We start from the raw sequence: 22605 nt of genomic DNA, 5'->3' as shown, positions 1-22605 counted from the left end.
TTGAAAAGAAAGAACCTTTTTTCTTGGAGCAGGTGGAGGGGAACTCCTTCTCCTCGACTTTGACGGAGGGCCGGTTGCACTTCATCCTGCAGAAGAAGGAGCGCCGGGCTCCGGAGCAGAGGCGAGACGGCCCGGGGGGGATGTCCGTCTTCACTGGGAGGCCCGCTGAAAATTATTCAACACACACACACACACACACAGCTTTCAAAACTATCGCCGGGTTGCGCTTCATGTTTCTAGAGTTTTTTTCTGATGTCCGGTGCATTGCTAAAAACGTTTTATTCTCAAATACACAAAAATAACATGGGCCAATAAAACATGTTCGCAGACATATTATAATAACACCAGTCTGTCACTCCTGAAGCTACAAAATCGTTCTTTTTTTTTAGTTCCTTGAACGCTGCACCGGTCACATCCATCCCTGCAGTTTTGTGTTTTTCGATTGAGAGAATAATCGTCCTCAATAGAGCGTTCTACTATTTCCATCTCTGGAGCCACAGTCCGGATTGTGCAAGTATTGTGTTTACTTTTAGCATCGATGAGCCTCTCCCGCGGGGCCGTGTCAGAGGAGGACAGCTGCTCCTTGACCTTGGCGATGTCCTTGGGGTGAAGGTAGTCGAACAGGCTCTGACCTATCAGGTCGTTCTGAAGCCATGCGAGAGGCACAGAGAGAGAGAATAGAGGGACTGAAGTCAGACGGGACAGAGGATATCACTACGAACTGAAAATGTAGGAAACGTGTGCATCGCAGAATCAGTAACCATCAGCACTTTCCTCCCAACGCCATCACTGCCAGCGTACCTGGCTGTAGTTGAGAAGCTTGTAGACCGATTCGGAAACAAAGAGGATTTTCCCACGGTCACACCCGACCACAAAGAGGAAACCATCAGCAGCCTGCATCGTCAAACACAAAACGCTGTCAACACGGGGGGCTTTGGCTCTATAGTACACAGCGAGATGAAGAGAGGGCCACCATCATTATCAAGGAGAGGCTGTTACAGCAGCGTAGTGCGACACTGTCATGCTTACCGACGACACGGTGGACGTGTCGGTTGTCGAGTCGAGTGAACGGCACTCACCCTTAAGATCAAGTGCTTCAGCTCATCGTCAGAGAGGAAGGCGGGCTTGTAGTTGGGTTCTGTGTACAGGTTGGCTGCACCTGCACACGACAGTGAAGGTGTTCACACTGCAGCGCTCAGCTTACACCGCTATTATACATCTTCAAGTAAGTAAAATATTTTTTTTTTATTTTAAACCTATATATATATATTTTTTTATTTATTTATTATTTTAAACATATATATATATATATATATATAAATGAATTTTAAAATAGATAATGTATTTAAAACATATATATCTATATGTATATATTATATATACTGTATATATTATATGTTTAAAATAAATAAATTATTTATTTATTTTAAACATATGTAATATACAGGACTGTCTCAGAAAATTAGAATATTGTGATAAAGTTCTTTATTTTCTGTAATGCAATTAAAAAAACAAAAATGTCATGCATTCTGGATTCATTACAAATCAACTGAAATATTGCAAGCCTTTCATTCTTTTAATATTGCTGATTATGGTTTACAGCTTAAGAAAACTCTAAAATCCTATCTCATAAAATTTTAAGATTTCCTCAGACCAAGTAAAAAAAAAGATTTATAACAGCTGAGTGTTTGTCAAGGCTCAGGAAACCCTTGCAGGTGTTTCGAGTTAATTAAACAATTCAAGTGATTTGATTAATACCCTACTAGTATACTTTTTCATGATATTCTAATATTTAGAGATAGGATATTTGAGTTTTCTTAAGCTGTAAGCCATAATCAGCAATATTAAAAGAATAAAAGGCTTGCAATATTTCAGTTGATTTGTAATGAATCCAGAATGCATGACATTTTTGTTTTTTTTAATTGCATTACAGAAAATAAAGAACTTCATCACAATATTCTAATTTTCTGAGACAGTCCTGTATACATATAGTATATATGTTTAAAATTAAAAAATAACAATTATTTATTTATTTTAAACATCTATATATTATAAATATATAAATATGTAATACAGTATATATATATATATATACATACACACGTTTAAATAAATAAATAAATATATATATATGTTATTAGGGTATTTCACTCAAGTGTGAGATATTATTAACAATGTAATTCCTGGTCAAATCAGGTGAATCAATGTTTTAAATGTTATATATACATATTAGGGCTGGGCAACGATTACAATTTTTAATCGCGATTAATCGCATGATTTCCCTGATTAATCGCATTTGTAGACGCAAAATCCAATAATTAATTCAAAAGTAGTGTATAGCGCACTTCTATTTTAAATGTTGCTGAGATTAAACATCTCTCTTGTTCTGCCTGTTTTGTGATATACATGCCTAAAAGGTGCCTAATATTTCTAGACTGAAATAATATCGGCATTATAATTATTATAACTATGAGGATTTTTTAGTTGCCTATTTTGTGGAGCCCCCTCAGGACGTGGTGCCCTACGCACAGCGCGTAGTGCGCGCTATGGGAGCGGCGGCGCTGGTAGTAGTTCATCACATGCCGCACAAATAACAATGAACTAGTGGAGGTGCTCCGTGTTGCCAGATTAGAGATGGTGAAGTATCGTACCAAAGGCTCAAAATGGTCGTATTTGGAGGATAATTAACGTGTATCTGGCAACCCTGAGATCGGTCGACCAATGACTGTTCTCTATTCTGTCAGCTCCCGCAAGAAGGTGGAACGTAAGGGAGATACCATTTCCAAAACTTGTAAGGGGTAAATACTAGTTTATGAAAACCCAGAGAAACACAAATATCCGACGAAGCAAAATCCCGACGTTTTTGGAATCCCTGCCGGACGCATTTTTTAGGTCTCAAAAGCAGGACATGTCCGGGGAAAAGAGGACGTCTGGTCACCCTAACTAACCGGCCTGCTGTAGCTCTCCACTTCGCTGTGTCATTGGTTAGCTTCTCTTGGTTGATCTCCTCCCTGCAGCGTCGTCTGCCGAAGCCTCGCTCCACTGTGTGTGGTTGTATGATTCGCTGCATCAACGGTGTGTTTAGCATTTAAATGATATTTAAGGCTGGAAGTACTCTGGTGATGAGACCATTCATCTTGGCAGTGGTTACATATGACTTTGTTTCTGTCGACTCCGCCGTCTTTAAGAACTTTAAATTGAAAATGGCCATTTAAAATCTCCGTACTCTTCTCCATGTTTGTTAAACCGAGAATGACTTTCTTTTCCGGTTCCGCAGCAATCAGTAGCAGACTTTTACAAAATAAAAGCCTGTGAGCAAGACACTTTGACAATAATAAAATAAATAATAAAACCTGCGTTAACGCGCGATAAAATAATTGTCGGCGTTAATTAATTGATGCGTTAACGCAAGATTAACGCGTTAACGTGCCCACCCCTAATACATATACATATATATATATTATAAATATAAAAAATATGTGTATAATTAGGTCATTCTAATACGGTTGTTTCCATGCATGCATTAATGGATTAACGGTTGCAGTTCTATCTCTGATCCAATCTCGCTCCCTTTATCTTTCTGTTCATTAAACCACACGTGTGTCGTTACCGTTACTCTTTAGTGGGCTGAGTACAGCGTGTAAGTACAGGATCTGTTCATCAGTAACCATGACTGCCGGTGTGTTAGCTTTCCTACAAACCTGCTCTTTCTTTAATGCCGATCAGATTTTCACTTCTCCCTCACGAGTCACTCGGCAACCTGAAAGCTCCTCCTCACCTCTGAGAGTCTTCATGTGCTGGACAGCCATGCGCAGGACTGTCAGCTTGTCCAGTTTGCGGGACATGGCGTTGCAGGTGGGCACCAGTGAGGCCAGCTCGTCGATGAAGCTGTTCATCTTGTCCCTGCGGCGCTTCTCGATCTGGCTATGAGCCTCTCTGCAGAGGGACCAGGAAGCAGACATCAACACTGATCACACACACACACACACACACACACTATATTACTTTTATTACACAAGACAGTTCCTCTCCTCTCCTCTGGCTGGCATCAATCCCAAACCAATCCACAAATATCTCCGGTGTCTCACCTGTTGTATAAAAAGACAGAATCCAAAAAGGGTTCAAAGTTATCCAGCATGCTACACATCATCCAGCTCGTCCAACAACAGGCTGCCCTCTCCAGGTGGAGAATCGATCAAGCCAGAAGAGACCAACCAGCTCACTGAACTCCAAGAGTATCTTAGAGACATAAAAACCTTGATGACCTGTTAAACTCAGACAAAACTGAAGTAATTTTACTCGGCCCTGAGCATCTCAGAGATCAATTATCTGATGATACAGTTTCTGTAGATGGCATTGCCCTGGCATCCAACACCACTGTAAAGAATCTCTGTTATCTTTGTCGGGACATCTCGTCTCAAAAAGATGCAGAAAAGCTGGTTCACGCGTTCGTTGCTTCGAGACTGGATTACTGCAACTCCTTATTATCAGGCTGCTCTAATAAGTCTCTTAGGTCAACTCCTTATTATCAGGCTGCTCTAATAAGTCTCTTAGGTCAATTCCTTATTATCAGGCTGCTCTATAAGTCTCTTAGGTCAACTCCTTATTATCAGGCTGCTCTAATAAGTCTCTTAAGTCAACTCCTTATTATCAGCCTGCTCTATAAGTCTCTTCGGTCAACTCCTTATTATCAGCCTGCTCTATAAGTCTCTTAGGTCAACTCCTTATTATCAGGCTGCTCTATAAGTCTCTTAGGTCAACTCCTTATTATCAGGCTGCTCTATAAGTCTCTTAGGTCAACTCCTTATTATCAGGCTGCTCTAATAAGTCTCTTAAGTCAACTCCTTATTATCAGGCTGCTCTAATCAGTCTCTTAGGTCAACTCCTTATTATCAGGCTGCTCTAATCAGTCTCTTAGGTCAACTCCTTATTATCAGGCTGCTCTAATCAGTCTCTTAAGTCAACTCCTTATTATCAGGCTGCTCTAATAAGTCTCTTAGGTCAACTCCTTATTATCAGGCTGCTCTAATAAGTCTCTTAAGTCAACTCCTTATTATCAGGCTGCTCTAATAAGTCTCTTAAGTCAACTCCTTATTATCAGCCTGCTCTATAAGTCTCTTATGAAGCCTGAGTTCTCAAGTGTTCGTTTTAGTCCCTGTTGTTTCCCCTTGTTTCCTTCCTCATTGGCCCTACCTCCTTCGCAATGCCTCCTGCCATGGCCCTGCTGATGCCACTCCTCTCTACCTCCTTCTGTTAACATGGATTGTGGAAATCCACGCCTCTCATTGTTCGTACATTTCTATCATACTCATTGAATGTGTTGTACCTGATCCGATGTGAGGTCAAAGGTCAGGGATGTCGTATGTGTACGGACTGTAGAGCCCTCTGAGGCTAAATTTGGACTTTTTGATTCTGAGCTACACAAAATAAAATAAACCGAATTGATTGAATTAATTCATGCGAGAGAGATGAGAAGGAAGGGGGGATGAGGGAGAACAGGAAGGAGGTTTTATACCTTGCATTCTTAATCCGGCCCTGCTGGTCACTGGAAAGACAAACACAGCAATATTAGAGAAGAGGAGTTAATACACGTACATCAAGGGGACAGGAGGGAGGGGACGAGGTTCACACAGCATCAAGCTCACAACCACAAAACTCCCCCTACAGAGGCTGACAGAGCAGATTCAGGAAGAATTGACAGCAATTACAAACTAAGAGTTCCGATTGAAGGTTCACGTTTTGGAACGTTAAAGTTCAAACGGATGTTCTACAGTGTGCCGTCTTTGCAGGTCTGGAGACATCCACCTCTTCCCATTTCTACTTCCACACGCGACACAACGGCGGTGGACTGAACGTCACCGTGACGTCGTATAAGAGGAATTTCAGTGCTTCCTTTCGGTGCCTGAACCGATTGAAATTGCAAACAAATTATATTCGGAACTTCTCTGGGGACTCCGCCCTGTCAGCAGGTTACGATGGCGTATCTGTGAACTTTGGGGAGGCGTGCCCCGTGTTTGACTGTCTGCGTCAGGCCGTCTCGAGCACATCAGCGTCAGGCGCCATGGGGAGACGGTCCCCCTGAACACGAGCAGCCTGAACTCAGGTTGGTACCGTAACGTTGACTGCAAGTCTTGTATTCATAAAAGTAGACCAACAAATAATAAATTAGTCATTAAAACCACGTTTAAGCTAGCTCGTAGCTCATGGCTCGTGGCTAGTAGCTCGTAGCTAGTGCGAGCCACGAGACACGAGCCACGAGCTATGAGACACGAGCTACGAGACACGAGACACGAGCCACGAGCTATGAGACACGAGCTACGAGACACGAGCCACGAGCCACGAGCCACGAGCCACGAGCTACGAGCCACGAGCCACGAGCCACGAGCCACGAGACACGAGCCACGAGCTACGAGCTACGAGCCACGAGACACGAGCCACGAGCTACGAGCCACGAGCTACGAGCCACGAGCTACGAGGCACGAGACACTAGCTACGAGCCACGAGCCACTAGCTACGAGCCACGAGACACTAGCTACGAGCCACGAGCCACGAGCTACGAGCCACGAGCCACGAGCCACGAGCCACGAGCCACGAGCCACGAGCCACGAGCCACGAGCCACGAGCTACGAGCCACGAGCCACGAGCCACGAGCTACGAGCTACGAGCCACGAGACACGAGCCACGAGCCACGAGACACGAGCCACGAGCTACGAGACACGAGCCACGAGCCACGAGCTACGAGCCACGAGCCACGAGCCACGAGCCACGAGCCACGAGCCACGAGCCACGAGCCACGAGACACGAGCCACGAGCCACGAGCTACGAGCCACGAGACACGAGCCACGAGACACGAGCCACGAGCTACGAGCCACGAGCTACGAGCCACGAGACACTAGCTACGAGACACGAGCCACGAGCTACGAGACACGAGCTACGAGACACGAGCCACGAGACACGAGCCACGAGCTACGAGCTACGAGCCACGAGCTACGAGCTACGAGCGTGACAGCGTGATATCCGTTTGTTGTGCTCCATGAGAACGGCTTTCACAGTGAATTTGGCCTAAGAGGTTTTTAATGTCGTCATTGTCAATCGTCGTTTTGTGCTTTTATTTTTTAAAGTATCGGTTACGGCACCGGTATCGTTTTAAAAGTACCGGTTTAGCACCCTAGACAACATATGTCTGGAGCGCACAGCGAGGTCCGCGTTGCGTCGGCGGGGATGTTGCAGGCGGGTGCTTCAGAGTTCTCTTGGCTTCTCGTCTCCTGTCTGAGGCCCGGTACAGTGATACAGTCTCCCCAGGGATGGGATATAAATGAATAAAATACAACACTAAATGAGGATTAAAAGCGCCTGCTTACCTTCCCATCTTGTCTTTGTCTGGGTCCATGTCACTAAGGAGCAAAGACAGGAGAGGTCAGATTGAACCGGAACATTCAAAACACCACAGCGCTCCCTCTACCTCCATTACAGACGTCAGCATGCAACGTCTCATGAGGGTCATGGATGTGTCAGGTCTAGATTAATTAAACGTTGTACAACCTCTATTGTCATCGAGTCAGGTTTGAACTTACTCAAATGAGAAGCCATCAATTCTGTAAAGAAGAGAACATGAGAAGTAGGATTATTTACAAATGATTGCACTACTAATGTACCCCCCCCTCCCCCCCTCCCTTACTGGTAATCGGTCGTGCTGCCCTTCCTCTTGCGGGTGAAGTCCATGCCCGGCGTGCTGATGGAGCTGGAGATGAGGTCCGTGGACCCGGGGGACATGAAGTCGGTCATTGTCGACGAGATGTCCATCCTTTGGTCGGCCATCAGGTCATCTGGAGAGCACAGACTTGGCTAAATGGACGAGGAATGAAATGGTGGGTTTAGGAGTTCTGGAAGAACTGGAACGTGGATTCTCACAGGTGAAACATTTAGGATTGTAAATAGACGAAGTAGTTCTGTGGGACATCGTTCCGTTCATTTAAACACACGGATTACATGACTCCTCGGATCCTGATCTTTTTCAAAAGTAGCTGTCGTCAACATTCAAGATTTAAAAAGTGGTCTCCGTGGAAGAATTCCCGCCGGGCCTATTCTCCTGAGGACGGCTCAAAAACATCTGCTGCTGTCGTCACATCACACTCACCACAGATGTTCATCACAGCCTCTGTGTTGAAATCATCTCCTTCCATCCACTCTCCAGCCCTCGACTGTGAACGCACCACAGCAGCAGAGCGTCAACCTGAAACTGGACACCTGTTAAGCGCATTTATATTAAAGTGAACGGTAAACTTAGGGGTCACCCTCATGCCAAGGTCACAGCAAAAGTCAATGTACAGACGTGAACGGTGGTGATTGCTGCAAATGTTGTCACCGAGCTGTGTGAGCCTACGGGTGATGTCATGTATACATATATATATATATATATATATAATTTATGAATTTAATTTATATATATACACTACCGTTCAAAAGTTTGGGGTCACCCAGACAATTTTGTGTCTTCCATGAAAACTCACACTTTTATTTATCAAATGAATATAAAATATAGTCAAGACATTGACAAGGTTAGAAATAATGATTAATATTTGAAATATTAATTTTGTTCTTCAAACTTCAAGCTCAAAGGAAGGCCAGTTGTATAGCTTATATCACCAGCATAACTGTTTTCAGCTGTGCTAACATAATTACACGGGTTTTCTAATCAGACATTAGTCTTCTAAGGCGATTAGCAAACACAATGTACCATTAGAACACTGGAGTGATAGTTGATGGAAATGGGCCTCTATACACCTATGGAGATATTTCATTAGAAACCAGACGTTTCCACCTAGAATAGTCGTTTACCACATTAACAATGTATAGTGTGTATTTCTGATTAATGTTATCTTTATTGAAAAAACTGTGCTTTTCTTTGAAAAATAAAGACATTTCTAAGTGACCCCAAACTTTTGAACGGTAGTGTATATATATATATATAAAAAAAAGATATATATATATATTAATATATATATAGATTATATTAATGTTATGAACCCAAACACGAGGGCGTTAGATGTTCAGAGGTTTGTGGAATGTCCTCAACAAATATAAAGCAGAACTCGTGGTTGTTTATTCCGTGGTGGATGAAGGAGGTGATTACTGTTTCCACGGAGTGAAGTCACAGAGATAAGCCCCGCCCCCTCTAATAATGGCGTGTTCACAGCGAAAGCGACACGATTTTTTCCGCGGGACGAGATCCCACGCAAAGTCAACGTACAGACGCGCGTGGCTGCGATAGACGCGACAGTTTTATAATAATGTTATGAACCCAAACACGAGGCGTTAGATGTTCACGTGTGTGTGATGTCCTCAACAAGTATGAAGCAGAACTCGTGGTTAGTCCTTCATGGAGGATGGAGGACACGATAACGTCCCTGACGGAGACGAGACACAGAGATAAGCCCCGCCCCTTGCGTCGCGACGCTTATGGCAAATGGTCGAGCGAGTAAACGCACACGTCTCACACAAACAGTCGTCATATCCACATTACTGATCCTTATTTATCTGAATCTCACTGTCTAAATATTTAGTAAAAGCTAAAATAGTCAATATTGTTGTAATATCATATTTGGTCCTCAGTGTTGTGAGATTGGATGTCCTCTCCATCAGCCGGCGGGACGCGAACACAGAGATCCGCGTCATCAGATGAGGCCGATACTTTATGAACTTACATTTGTTTCCAGTGAGATATGAAAGAGTCGAGCGGCTCACCTGGACGGGAACCGGGGACGGGCCTCCGAGTCGGCCGGGTATCTGGATCCGTCCGGTCCTGCTCCGTTCTGGTGTTGGTCAGTGTGTGTGTCCCCCCCCCCCCCCCCTCCCGAGATGAACTGATCTTCAAACGGTTGATGCGACCCGTCTTCCCCTGGACAGAGACGGAGACAAACGTCGGTTGAATCGACAAACGTAAAACAAAAATACGTCAGGAATTAAAAACAAAAGCGTACGTTACGTTACAAAATGAGTAGCTAAATGTGAAACAAGAACAATGGAAGTTATTGTGTTCTCCACTGATGAAACATGACGTAACTGAATGTGTCTCCGGGATAACTTTGAATGCTTCCACTTTTAAACCCAGTAAAGCTCTTCTATGTATTTAAAGACAGTTATGTGATAACCAGGGTTCACACGCGTGGTGACCAACGGGCATCCAGCACTTTAAAACTAATATCCATGACCAAACATTATGTGAAATCTCGGTGTAAACACAAGTATAGACCTTATGAATGAGACAATAGTTTGATTAAAAGAATAAACAATATAAATGTTTATTCTTTTAATCAAACTGTTTAAGTGAACATATATATATATATACACAGCGTAAATTAACACATGAATATAACACATTTCAATTGATTTAAATTGTTGTTATTATTATTGTTATTTAAAACATATATATAATAATAATAATCATTTATTTTATATAGCGCTTCTCTAGACACTCGAAGTCGCTTTACAGTTCAGAGTCCAGTAGTCACACACACAGTCATCCCGGTGGTGGTAAGCTACATCAGTAGCCACAGCTGCCCTGGGGCAGACTGACGGAAGCGTGGCAGCCAATCAGCGCCTACGGCCCCTCCCCCACCACCAACATTCATTCACATCCATACGAACCGGGGTGAGGCTGCGGTGCATGTCTTTATGATGGTGGGGGAAACCGGAGTACCCGGAGGAAACCCACGCAGGCACGAGGAGAACATGCAAACTCCACACAGAAAGGACCTGGAACGACCGGGACGACCGGGATTCGAACCCAGGGCCTTCTTGCTGTGAGGCGACAGTGCTAACCACCGAGCCACCGTGCTGCCCAATATATATATGTTACATATACGTTTAAAATAAATAAAGAATTCATTTATTTTAAACATATAATATATAACATATAATATATATATAACACTTATAAAACTTTTGGGATTACATTTTTTTCAAGGATTTTTCGAAGCTTGGAAATAACCATTTGAAAATTCCAGGACTTTTCCAGGTGTTCCATGACCTGAATAACCCTGAATAACCCTGACTAACCCTTTGTGTCTGCTAAGCTATCCTACGTTAGAAACACCATGAGGATGTGGACCAGGAGCACGCCGGGCCCCTCGATCCGTGCTCCGTATGGAGCCCCTGGTGGGTCGGGTCGCACCGGACCCCAGATCAACGTCAACCATCACAGAGCCAGGACGTTGTTCTAGTCTCTGATCATGTGACTTTTTAAAGAACCAATCCGTGTTCAGATGACAAGAGGAGAACTAGTAACAAGGCCAATGGACAACAAACGGACTGTGATTGATTCAGACGGGGATCATACTGCCGACACACGCTGACCAGTGGGTTTACAGGACTTTTCCATAACTTTTCCAGGACTTTAAACCACATTTCCATGACCAAACATTTTGTGAAATCTCGGTATGTACATGAAAAAGTGAGAACATGTAGTATTTAAACTACCAATGAGAATTCCAAAGCATACAGTATATATATTATATACTGGATATATATATATTATATGTTTGAAATAAATGAATTATTTATTTATTTTAAACATATATGTAACATATATATATATATATGTTTTAAATAAATAAATAATAATAACAACAATTTAAATCAATTGAAATATATATATATATATATATATACAGCGTAAATTAACACATGAATATAACACATTTCCATTACTTCCAGGATTTTCCATGCCTGGCAATACATATTTTTAAATTCCATGACTTTCCCAGGTTTTCCATGACCGTACGAACCCGGTTCAGACTCTGTTCAGTGACATTTGAACTGTGTGCCTTTTTGAAGGAGAAAAAAACGATAGATGACGATAAGAAAGTGAAAGGATGACATTGAGATAGTAGTTACAGATTAAGAGGGGGGGGGGGGGGGACAGTTTTGGGGATCCAATATGGATCATCAATGAGTATCGGTGGCAAAAAAACAAACATGATCAGTGATCTGTAAAAGTTAGATGTATTCCCGTTATACTTTATTGAGGATCTGATCCGAACTGTGAGTTCTATGATCTGTTGCACCACTAACAAATAGAGCGCGTTGTTCCCAGGTCACGTTGGCTGGTGTTGCTGGACTGTTAACTTCCCAAATAAGAGCGCAGAGTCTCTAACGTAAACCTAAACTCTGACAGCATCGAGGACCGGTTCTAACCCAGAGGGGAGGTCCACAGTACGTGGGCCGTTTGTGAACCGGGCTTCTTCAGAGCAGAAGTCCAACATGCAGGAAAACCTAAAAACAACGAATAGACGGTTATAAAAGATGGGGCGACTGTGGCTTCGTGGCGAGCGGGTCGTCCTTCAACCAGAGGATCGAGGGTTCGACTCCCGGCTCAGCTGGAGATTTAACCCCAACATGTCTCCCGTAGCCAGCGTGGGAAACACACGAGGGCAAAGGGCCAAACGGCCCTTGAGAAATATCATTTTGCCCCTGATATCACTAGGATGGGCAAACAATGCCCCCAGAATTTCCTCTAATAATTATGATAATTTAACGTAATGAACTTGCCAAAAACATCGTAGCCTATATGACCCGGTCCATAATCCTAGACTACTGCCTAATAGTCGGATTATTGTCATTTTCATTACAATTGCTCATATACTGTAAGCCTAAATAAGTATATTTAGTATTTTGGAACAAAGTTTAAAAAGTGCCCCCAATTTCTTTTTAAATGACCCTGGATTTGGGTCAGTGGGGTCAAACATTGACCCCTAAAACACATGTAGATTTCCTCCGCTGCCCGCAGCTGCTCCCGGTGTGTGAATGTGTGCATGTGAGCTACTGCCCATGTGCAGGTGGAACCTCAGCTCCTCCCATCACGGGGTGAATGATGTCATGTCGAAGCGCTTTGAGTGGTCTGAAAGAAAAGAAAAGCTCTTTACAAGTACAGGTCCATTCATAAAAGATTCTCTTCTGTTCTTCCTGCGCTGTGGGACTCTTCTGGGCGTCAGCAGAGAGGTTGAATTAAACTGTGTTCCCACGCAGCAACCGACAAACCCACTGACCTAGAACCTGGAGATTTAGATCTGCCTGAACTATTTGGGAACATACTGTGAGAACGTGTGTGCTAGTCAAACAATCTAAAATACAAGTCCATATACAGCCGGATCGGCCTTTAAGAGAAGGGTTTTAACACGGAGCGTCATTCTCATTCTGAGCCACTCGGTGTGTGTGTGGTGCTTTGAGCTTCTGAGCGACCGGTTGTCAGATTGAAGAACGCCACGGCCTGCTGAGACTCCGCCCACTCCTCCTCTCGACCTCCATCTGCCCGATGGATCATCGAGGTCTGGATCGTGGAATTTTAATTTGTGTGTAATGATTCCTTCTGGTCACATGACGTCTATTGTCCTTCTGGTCACATGACGTCTATTGTCCTTCTGGTCACATGACATCTATTGTCCTTCTGGTCACTTGACGTCTATTGTCCTTCTGGTCACATGACGTCTATTGTCCTTCTGGTCACATGACATCTATTGTCCTTCTGGTCACATGACGTCTATTGTCCTTCTGGTCACATGACATCTATTGTCCTTCTGGTCACATGACATCTATTGTCCTTCTGGTCACATGACGTCTATTGTCCTTCTGGTCACATGACATCTATTGTCCTTCTGGTCACATGACGTCTATTGTCCTTCTGGTCACATGACATATATTGTCCTTCTGGTCACATGACGTCTATTGTCCTTCTGGTCACATGACGTCTATTGTCCTTCTGGTCACATGACATCTATTGTCCTTCTGGTCACATGACGTCTATTGTCCTTCTGGTCACATGACGTCTATTGTCCTTCTGGTCACATGACATCTATTGTCCTTCTGGTCACATGACGTCTATTGTCCTTCTGGTCACATGACATCTATTGTCCTTCTGGTCACATGACGTCTATTGTCCTTCTAGTCACATGACGTCTATTGTCCTTCTGGTCACTTGACGTCTATTGTCCTTCTGGTCACTTGACGTCTATTGTCCTTCTGGTCACATGACGTCTATTGTCCTTCTGGTCACATGACGTCTATTGTCCTTCTGGTCACTTGACGTCTATTGTCCTTCTGGTCACTTGACGTCTATTGTCCTTCTGGTCACTTGACGTCTATTGTCCTTCTGGTCACTTGACGTCTATTGTCCTTCTGGTCACTTGACGTCTATTGTCCTTCTGGTCACATGACGTCTATTGTCCTTCTGGTCACATGACGTCTATTGTCCTTCTGGTCACTTGACGTCTATTGTCCTTCTGGTCACATGACGTCTATTGTCCTTCTGGTCACATGACGTCTATTGTCCTTCTGGTCACATGACATCTATTGCACCTGTCCATCCTGGAGAGGGATCCTCCTCTGTTCTCTCCTGAAGGGTTCTTCACTTTTTTCTCCTGTGAAGGGTTGTTTGGGAGTTTTTCCTGATCCGATGTGAGGTCAAAGGTCAGGATGTCTATGTGTACAGATTGTAAAGCACTAGGAGGCAAATTTGTAATTTGTGAAAATGGGCTATACAAATAAACTGAACTGAACTGAATTCCCAGAGGGTGCTACAAGAGTGGCGGACACAGCGGCCACAGACGCGCTGATATACAGGAATAAATTGGGGTTAAAAACTGGTCGCACACCATAATGTACAGACGCGGAAAAATGCAAACAGCTCAGGCCGTGGATTTCTAGGTCAGGACCGGCTTGGTGAGCCAGACTGGAGGGGAAACCACGACGGAACACTGAAAGGAACCGGCGCCGGAGAGGAAACTGGGTCAGCCGGTCTTTGTGTTCTCACAAGCAACATGTGGTCGAGCGGTCCCTCACAAGAACACACAGCGAGGCCAACAGAGCGTTTCCCTTCAGCTGTTCTAAAGTGTGAAGAGGAAAATGAACAGATATTCACAAAACTCGCCCACTGACCCTTTAATGCTAAGAATGGGTCAAATGCAGAGGTCAAATGTCAAGACAAGCGAAATAAAGTTTAAGTTTATAGTTTAAAATTGACCCTTGACCTAATATCAGGACTGTCCTAAATGCCTTTTTGCGACTTCGAAGCTTCACTGAGAAATATTGGAGGATCTTTGTCTGTAGACTCGACCAGACAAAGGGTACCGGCCGGCTCACTGGGTCCATCTTCTCTTTCAGTCGCCTCTTACCCGCCCTCCCTCACTCATAAATAGACTGTAGCTCATGCCAACTTATAAAATAAATAATAACCCTTTGTTGAGCGTGTGTTCTGGTGTTTCAGCTGTAAACTCCTTATGACTATCCCCAATGCATCATGAACTAGAACGGGCACTCGGTAGAGCGCATACCTTCACATATCACAAGATTGGGCATTGAATTATGAACATTTTGGCATTAGTTGCATGCCAATTGGATAAAAATTGACCGCGCTATGGTAAAAAGAAGATTTTGACCTTTTCATGACCTTGACCTTTGACCCGATCGATCCCAAAATCTAATCAAATGGTCCCCGGATAATAACCAATCATCCCACCAAATTGCATGCGATTCGGTTTAATACTTTTTGAGTTATGCGAGTAACACGCATACAAATAAATAAATAAATACACGGCGATCAAAACATAACCTTCCACATTTTCAATGCGAAGGTAATAATGTAGGATTATTAATCCTTGTTCAATACATCGGATATTTGTGATTTTTGTAGTGGATATATTAAAACAACAACAAAAATCCATGCATTCAAATACCGATTGTGACGTGGAGAACTAAGGCCGCGATTGAAGCTTTGAAGCACTCGGTCCAGACGACGAATCACGGGAGTGTGTGACTTGGGGTTTTCTCTGGAAGTAGAAAAGGCTTGCATCACGCTTTCATCAAGAAATTACACATTTTGTATTTGTGATAGAAGATCATTATTGATCACGTGACCGCCAATCGCCAATCCTCTAGAACTCACTGAGCTGAGTGAGACAGACGGCAAGTCAGACTAATCAAATATCACAATACTTGGATTAAATACCTCAGTATTCAGAATATGGCCAGATACGAGAAAACGTTGAGGAAATAATAGTTAGTTGACTTAACGCCAAGTACCGCCCCTTGGAAGCAGAGGAAGTGTCTTGCCCAAGGGCACGTCGACATGGGGTAGCGGATCCTCTGATTGAAGGACAACACTGCTGACCACTGAGCCACATGGCAACTTTATCTCTGACAGAGAGACAGAGCTGAGGCAGGAGGCGGGGCTTAGCCATGGTCAATCACTAAATAATGAGACATTAGTCATTTCATTCAGCAGTTCAGGAGATTGTTTTTTGTATCTGTGATATATATATATATATCATAAGAAAAGGGAAGTGTTATCACATTATGTGGATGTTAATTACAATCAAGAGAAGCCCATAAACCATGGAAGAACACAATATATTTATACCATACCTACAAATAAAAAAGTAAAACCTTCATGGTCGCTCGGTTTCTTTGTAGAAATTACTTCTTAATTATGTCTTCTTCATGATTAAAATCATCACAACACACTTTAGTTATCAAAATGTCTTTGTGGCAACACCAATCCTGATCAGCTGTTTATAGGTGACGACCTGTCTTAAGTTCACCCATCATCAAGTGTCTATTACATGGTAATAACACGACTGTTGAGGCACAATTGTGATATGTTTTAAACGCCCCTGTGGACTATAGTTTTCAAAACAAACATCCACTCTGTGGATTCATGCGGAGGAGTTTGGATCAGAAGACACAATAACAGTGACAAGCGACCCGGAACCCGCGTCATGGTTCCGGTGTCGCGGTTTAACAGGCGACCCCGTTAACTGGCGACTTTTCAGCCGAATACGTCCGTTGTTGTCGTGGTTACGACGGCCGTATACGGGGTATAGCTCCGTGTTCTCTTCCTATTTAACGCCTGTCTAACGACAACAGCGGACGCGTTCCGTTCAAAGTCGCCAGTTAACACGGTCGCTTCTTCAACCGTAACACCGGGTTCCCGACTGATGGTGCCGGATGAACGCGAAACCCAAACCCGTTATCTCGACCGTGTTCAGGCGAACACCGCGGAGACCTCAGACAGCGGCGCCTCCTTCCCGATGTCAGCACCATGTCACGCCGCAAGCACACATGTGCCTTCTTTTTCCGAAATAGCAAATCCCAGGTGTAATTGGAACATATGCACGGGCACGAGCATGCTGCCGCAGAGGGAGACGTGCTGTCGAAGAAACCCCGCGAGGCCTGTTGACATAGCCAGCTGGTAGTGGCTCGCGCTGAGGGCACGTTTAGACATTTTAACGAGCAATACGGACCCACACCGACCTATGCACGAGCTTCCTTCCAGCACCGACACATGCGGACACCGGTCACGGCATGTCTGCCATACCGGGGGCGTTTCCCCCTCCTGGTAATCACAACAACACCGAGCTTAATCCCGTCGGTTCACTCCTGTTAGCACACCGCTGCTAGCTCCGGAGCGCTGGCTGTGAGGACCCGCGGGCGCGCGTCGCTCCTCCCGCTCCAGGAACCCACTGACAACCACCACCGCGCTGGCACCACACCGACCGCATCCATCATGGTTTAAAACCCCAGAAACGTCACCGAGATGCACTATTAATAACTCGGAGGCTTGTTTTCATTGTATACTTACAGTTGGTCCAATGAGCTCGTTCTATCCATTGAAAGCCTCTGTTAATATGCAATAGCGACCCGAAGAACGATGACATAAACGAGTCTCGATCGGTGACCCAGTTTCTCTTCCCCGTCATTGCCTGTCGGACCACTAACCTAGTTTTTCAACCAATGGAGTTCGTGCTGCCGCTGCAGGCGGCTCTCCAGCCAATCAGACACAAGTTCAGGCTGTGAAACTGTGATGGGCGTGCAGATTGACCAATCAGAGGCAGCGTCGAACGGAATGCAGAGGCCGCTTGTGTGTGAGCGTGTATGACGAACACTGCATTACAAGTCAGTGTGGTAGTGAGTGGAGTGAGTGGCACACAAGCTGCTCCTCTACCTCCAGCCTCATACTGTATGCTGATGCTGCTTTTGTTATTGTCTTCACTTAGGTACACGATGAAAAAATGTGGGGGGAGTATATATATATATATATATAATATATTGGACCAGTGCTCTGAGATGTTGGAGATGTTCTACCAGTCTGTTGGACCAGTGCTCTGGACTTCTCCGTAGTCTGCTGGGGGAGCAGCATTGGAGCCGGAGACACCAACAGACTCACTGAACTGGTGAGGAAGGTCGGCTCCATCATTGGCTGCAAACAGCACTATCAGGAACAGGTGGTGGAGAGGAGGACATGAAGAAATGATTGTCCATATTGGATAACATGTGCTGCTCTGCAATTTAATTGTATTGTATATAGTATAACCTATTATAATCTATCTATCTATCTATCTCTATATATATATTCATATATCTATCAATCTATCCATATATCCATCTACTCAGGCACGTGCACAGATAGAGCCCTCGTGGTGCTCAAGCACCAGCCCTTTTGCCCTGGATGAGTAAAGTGCCCTTTTTGCTGGAGCCCACTTTTTTCATTCATCAGTATTTAAGAATAAAAGTTACTCTCTCTGTCATCAAGTCCGCCCAAATGTGTTCTAATATCCGACGGGGCATTTATTTGAGTTCTTGTGAGAATTTCGCCCCGACATGCTCCGCGGCGCTCACGAGCCCCCCCTCCTCTCCCTCCCCCGCCGCGCCGCTCCCTCCTCCTCCTCCTCCTCCACTTGGTGCTCGCGCAGTGCTCCTCACGCCACCAAACGGCTGCACCTCGTTCTCCTCTGACCCGCAGCACCAGACAAACAGGTCATGACGTGTTTGTCCCCTAACGTTGTTTTGTGATAAATCAACCACAACATTAGCGCTGCTGAAAACATGACGTCACAACTGGTCCGACGTTTCCTAAAAAAATAAACAAACAAAAACTCACGAAATCCGTGATTTCAAAGCCTCGTCCAGCTGTTTACTGACGTTAGTTATCAAAGTCAAAAGTCAAAGTCAGTTTTATTTGTCAATTTTCCATATGTGCAAACATACAGAAGATCGAAATTGCGTTTCTCTTCTGTCCAACATAAAGTGAATTGTGCAACATATAGACAACATAGAGTGCAAAAATAGTAAGAAACATGTAAACATATAGACAACATAAATTGTGCTAGCAGCATTCAGACATGTGAGTCTGAGAGAGGACGGAGTGGGAGGATGGGGAGAGAGTTCAGCTTCCTGACAGCCTGGTGGATGAAGCTGTTGGACAGCCTGGCGGTGTGAGCCCGGAGGCTCCGGTATCTCCTCCCAGAGGGCAGGAGGCTGAAGAGACCGTGTGAGGGGTGGCAGGGGTCACTCACAATCGAGGTCGCTTTGCGGGTGAGGCGGGTGTTGTATATGTCCTGCAGGGATGGGAGGGGGGGGAGTGAGGCACCCATGATCCTTCCAGCTGCCTTCACTATGCGCTGCAGGGCGTTCCTGCTGTGGTCTGTGCAGCTCCCGCCCCACACAGTGATGCAGTTGGTCAGGATGCTCTCGATGGTGCCGCGGTAGAAGGTGCACATGATGGATGGGGGGCCCCCTGCTTTCCTCAGTTTCCGGAGGAAGTAGAGGCGCCTCTGTGCTTTCTTTGCCAGCGATGTAGTGTTGGCTGTCCACGAGAGGTCCTCACTGATTTCCACCCCCAGGAATTTGGTGCTGCTGACCTGCTCAATGTCCGCACCGTTGATGGTCAGTGGTGGGTGATGGGTGTGGCCTTTCCGGAAGTCAACAACGATCTCTTTGGTCTTGCTGTTGTTGAGCAGGAGGTTGTTGACTCCGCACCACGTGGTCAGAAGGTTGACCTCCCTCCTGTAGAGGGTCTCGTCATCCTTGGTGATGAGACCTATCAATGTTGTGTCATCTGCAAACTTGACCATGTGATTGGTGCTGTAGCTGGTTTTGCAGTCGTGAGTCAGCAAGGTGAAGAGCAGGGGACTGAGCACACAGCCCTGAGGGGCCCCTGTGCTGAGTGTGATGCTGCTCGAGGTGTTGTTGCCAACACGTACTGCTTGTAACACGTTGTGCTATGTTTAGAGAATAGAGAGAGATAAAAGAGAGAGAGAAGAGAGAGAAAAGAGAGAGAGAGGAGAGAGAGGGAGAGAGAAAAGAGAGAGAGAGAACAGACAGAGTTCTTATTCCGTTCTATTTAACGGGCTAGTCTAGGATTTGTGTGGCCAGACTGAAAAAAAATCCTAAAGCCTCTTGTTCAGAGGGCCGGGCCAAATGTGGAGGCGGGCCGTATCCGGCCCGCGGGCCTTAGTTTGAGGGCCACTGATCTTGGCTGTTGATGTCTATCAATATCGCTCATTTTGAAAATGAGGTCAGAGGGCGATACGGATCCGTATCAGACCAGCGAGGAGGGCAATACGTGGCTGGCATGACACCCATTAGCCAATCAGAACGCTTGTAAAATTCAAGCATGTCTTAAAGACATAAAAACATGGATGACCTGCAACTTCTTGATGTTAAACTCAGACAAAACCGAAGTAATTTTACTCGGCCCTGAGCACCTCAGAGATCAATTATCTGGTGATGTGGTTTCTGTAGACGGCATTGCCCTGGCATCCAACACCACTGTAAAGAATCTTGGCGTTATCTTTGATCGGGACTTGTCCTTTAACTCCCACGTAAAGCAAATCTCAAGGACTGCATTCTTTCATTTACGTAATATTTCAAAAATTAGGCACATCTTGTCTCAAAAAGATGCAGAAAAATTGGTTCACGCGTTCGTTACTTCGAGACTGGATTACTGCAACTCCTTATTATCAGGCTGCTCTAATAAATCTCTTAGGTCCCTCCAGTTGATCCAGAATGCTGCAGCTCGTGTTCTCACTAAAAGTAAGAAAAGAGATCACATCACTCCTGCACTAGCTGCTCTGCACTGGCTCCCAGTAAAATCAAGAATCACTTTTAAAATTCTTCTCTTAACGTACAAAGCCTTGATTGGTGATGCACCATCATATCTTAAGGAGTGTCACGACCCAAGCGCACGACTCCAAAGTTCAGGGGTATCAAAAAGGGTTTATAAGAAAAACAGAAAATCACAGCTACGCTGGAAAATGACTTTGAACAAAGTACAAAACAAAATCACAACTATGTTGGAAAAGCAAACTAGGACAAAAAACTACACTATAAAGACCGATCATGACAAGACAAGAGACAAGACGATCTGACACAAGACACAGGTAGACACAGGCTTAAATACATGAGGAAACGGGGAACAGGTGGACACAATCAGGGGTGGAGCAGACAATCACACTAACGAGGAAACACCAGTGCAGGAAATATAGTTTATGAAATGAGAGAGGACAGTTACTACAAAATAAAAGCAGACATGGAAAACAGGACTTAAACCTAAAACTTAACACAATTGACGAGACACGACAGTACCCCTCCCTCTAGGGACGTCTCCAGACGGCCCAGGGTTCTGTGAGCGTTGTGCATAGTAGTCTGTAATCAGGCTCTTGTCCACAATGAACCTAGCCGGGATCCAGGATCTCTCCTCAGGACCGTACCCCTCCCAGTCAACCAGGAACTGATGTCCCCGACCCCGACTCCTGACATCCAACAGTTTTTTCACCGTGTAGACGGGACCCCCGTCCAACATCCGAGGAGGAGGCGGTGGTTTAGCCGCCGGAACTAGGGGACTCTCCTTGACGGGCTTGATCCTTGAAACGTGAAACGTGGGGTGAACCCGGAGGGACCTGGGGAGGTGGAGACGGACAGACACAGGATTAACCACTTTGGAGATGGTATAGGGGCCCACAAACCTGGGAGCCAGCTTCTTGGAGATCACACGAAGGGGTAAATTCTTGGTGCATAACCAGACGTTTTGGCCCGCCCTGTACTCCGGGGCCGGATCCCGCCGTCGATCGACCATCCTCTTCATCCTGGCCGCGTTGCGAATGAGGGCCTTCCGAGCTGCCGCCCAGACCCGGTGACATCGGCGGATCAGTGCATGAGCCGACGGTACATGTACCTCCTTCTCCCCCTCTGGAAACAGGGGGGGCTGATAACCATAGGCACCCTGGAACGGAGTGAGTCCAGTTGCCGAGGTAGGGAGGGAATTGTGGGCAAACTCTACCCACATCAGACGTCGACTCCAGGAGGCCGGGTTCTGGGACACCAAACAGCGTAGGCAGGTCTCCAACTCCTGGTTGAGTCTCTCCGTCTGCCCGTTGGATTGGGGATGGTACCCAGAAGAAAGGCTCACCGTGGCTCCAATGAGAGTGCATAATTCCTTCCAGAAACGGGAAACAAACTGTGGGCCCCGATCAGACACTATATCCCTGGGAAATCCATGCACTCGAAAAACATGTTGCATCATAACTTCTGCAGTTTCTTTAGCCGAGGGTAATTTAGGTAAAGCTACGAAATGTACCATCTTGGAAAAACGGTCAACTACCGTCAACACGGCAGTGTTCCCTTGGGACACCGGGAGTCCCGTAACAAAATCCAGGGAAATATCCGACCACGGTCTGCTGGGGATGGAAAGGGGATGCAGGAGTCCCTTCGGAGACGAGGATGAAGTCTTGTTCCTTGCACAGGTGGGACAGGCAGCAACATATTCTCCCACCT

General features: G+C 45.2%; 1 protein-coding gene across 9 annotated transcripts in view; it reads right to left on the bottom strand.

Moving 5' to 3' along the window:
* The window catches only part of bmal1a (basic helix-loop-helix ARNT like 1a), a 28819-nt gene extending 11092 nt beyond the window's left edge, over nucleotides 1-17727 (bottom strand). Inside the window, exons 1-13 of one of the 9 annotated variants that reach the window (XM_056415900.1) lie at nucleotides 17633-17727; nucleotides 15729-15821; nucleotides 9745-9898; nucleotides 8138-8247; nucleotides 7679-7826; nucleotides 7575-7595; nucleotides 7362-7394; nucleotides 5516-5545; nucleotides 3779-3936; nucleotides 1080-1159; nucleotides 802-894; nucleotides 528-645; nucleotides 16-165 (exon numbers count right to left, since the gene is read on the bottom strand). In XM_056415900.1, coding sequence (XP_056271875.1) covers nucleotides 16-165; nucleotides 528-645; nucleotides 802-894; nucleotides 1080-1159; nucleotides 3779-3936; nucleotides 5516-5545; nucleotides 7362-7394; nucleotides 7575-7595; nucleotides 7679-7826; nucleotides 8138-8183 — 877 coding nt within the window. In that variant the 5' untranslated portion in view covers nucleotides 8184-8247; nucleotides 9745-9898; nucleotides 15729-15821; nucleotides 17633-17727. Of the gene's footprint in view, nucleotides 1-15; nucleotides 166-527; nucleotides 646-801; nucleotides 895-1079; nucleotides 1160-3778; nucleotides 3937-5326; nucleotides 5403-5515; nucleotides 5546-7361; nucleotides 7395-7574; nucleotides 7596-7678; nucleotides 7846-8137; nucleotides 8248-9744; nucleotides 9899-15728; nucleotides 15822-17304; nucleotides 17483-17632 lie in introns of those variants that run through there. The other 8 variants (XM_056415907.1, XM_056415904.1, XM_056415905.1 and 5 more) reach the window with 8 other exon arrangements.
* Nucleotides 17728-22605: the final 4878 nt, after the last annotated feature.

Source organism: Pseudoliparis swirei, chromosome 6 (assembly GCF_029220125.1).
Source record: "Pseudoliparis swirei isolate HS2019 ecotype Mariana Trench chromosome 6, NWPU_hadal_v1, whole genome shotgun sequence".
NCBI classification, from domain to species: domain Eukaryota; kingdom Metazoa; phylum Chordata; class Actinopteri; order Perciformes; family Liparidae; genus Pseudoliparis; species Pseudoliparis swirei.
The sequence above is the reverse complement of the archived record's forward strand: the minus strand, read 5'-3'. Positions and strand labels throughout refer to the sequence as shown.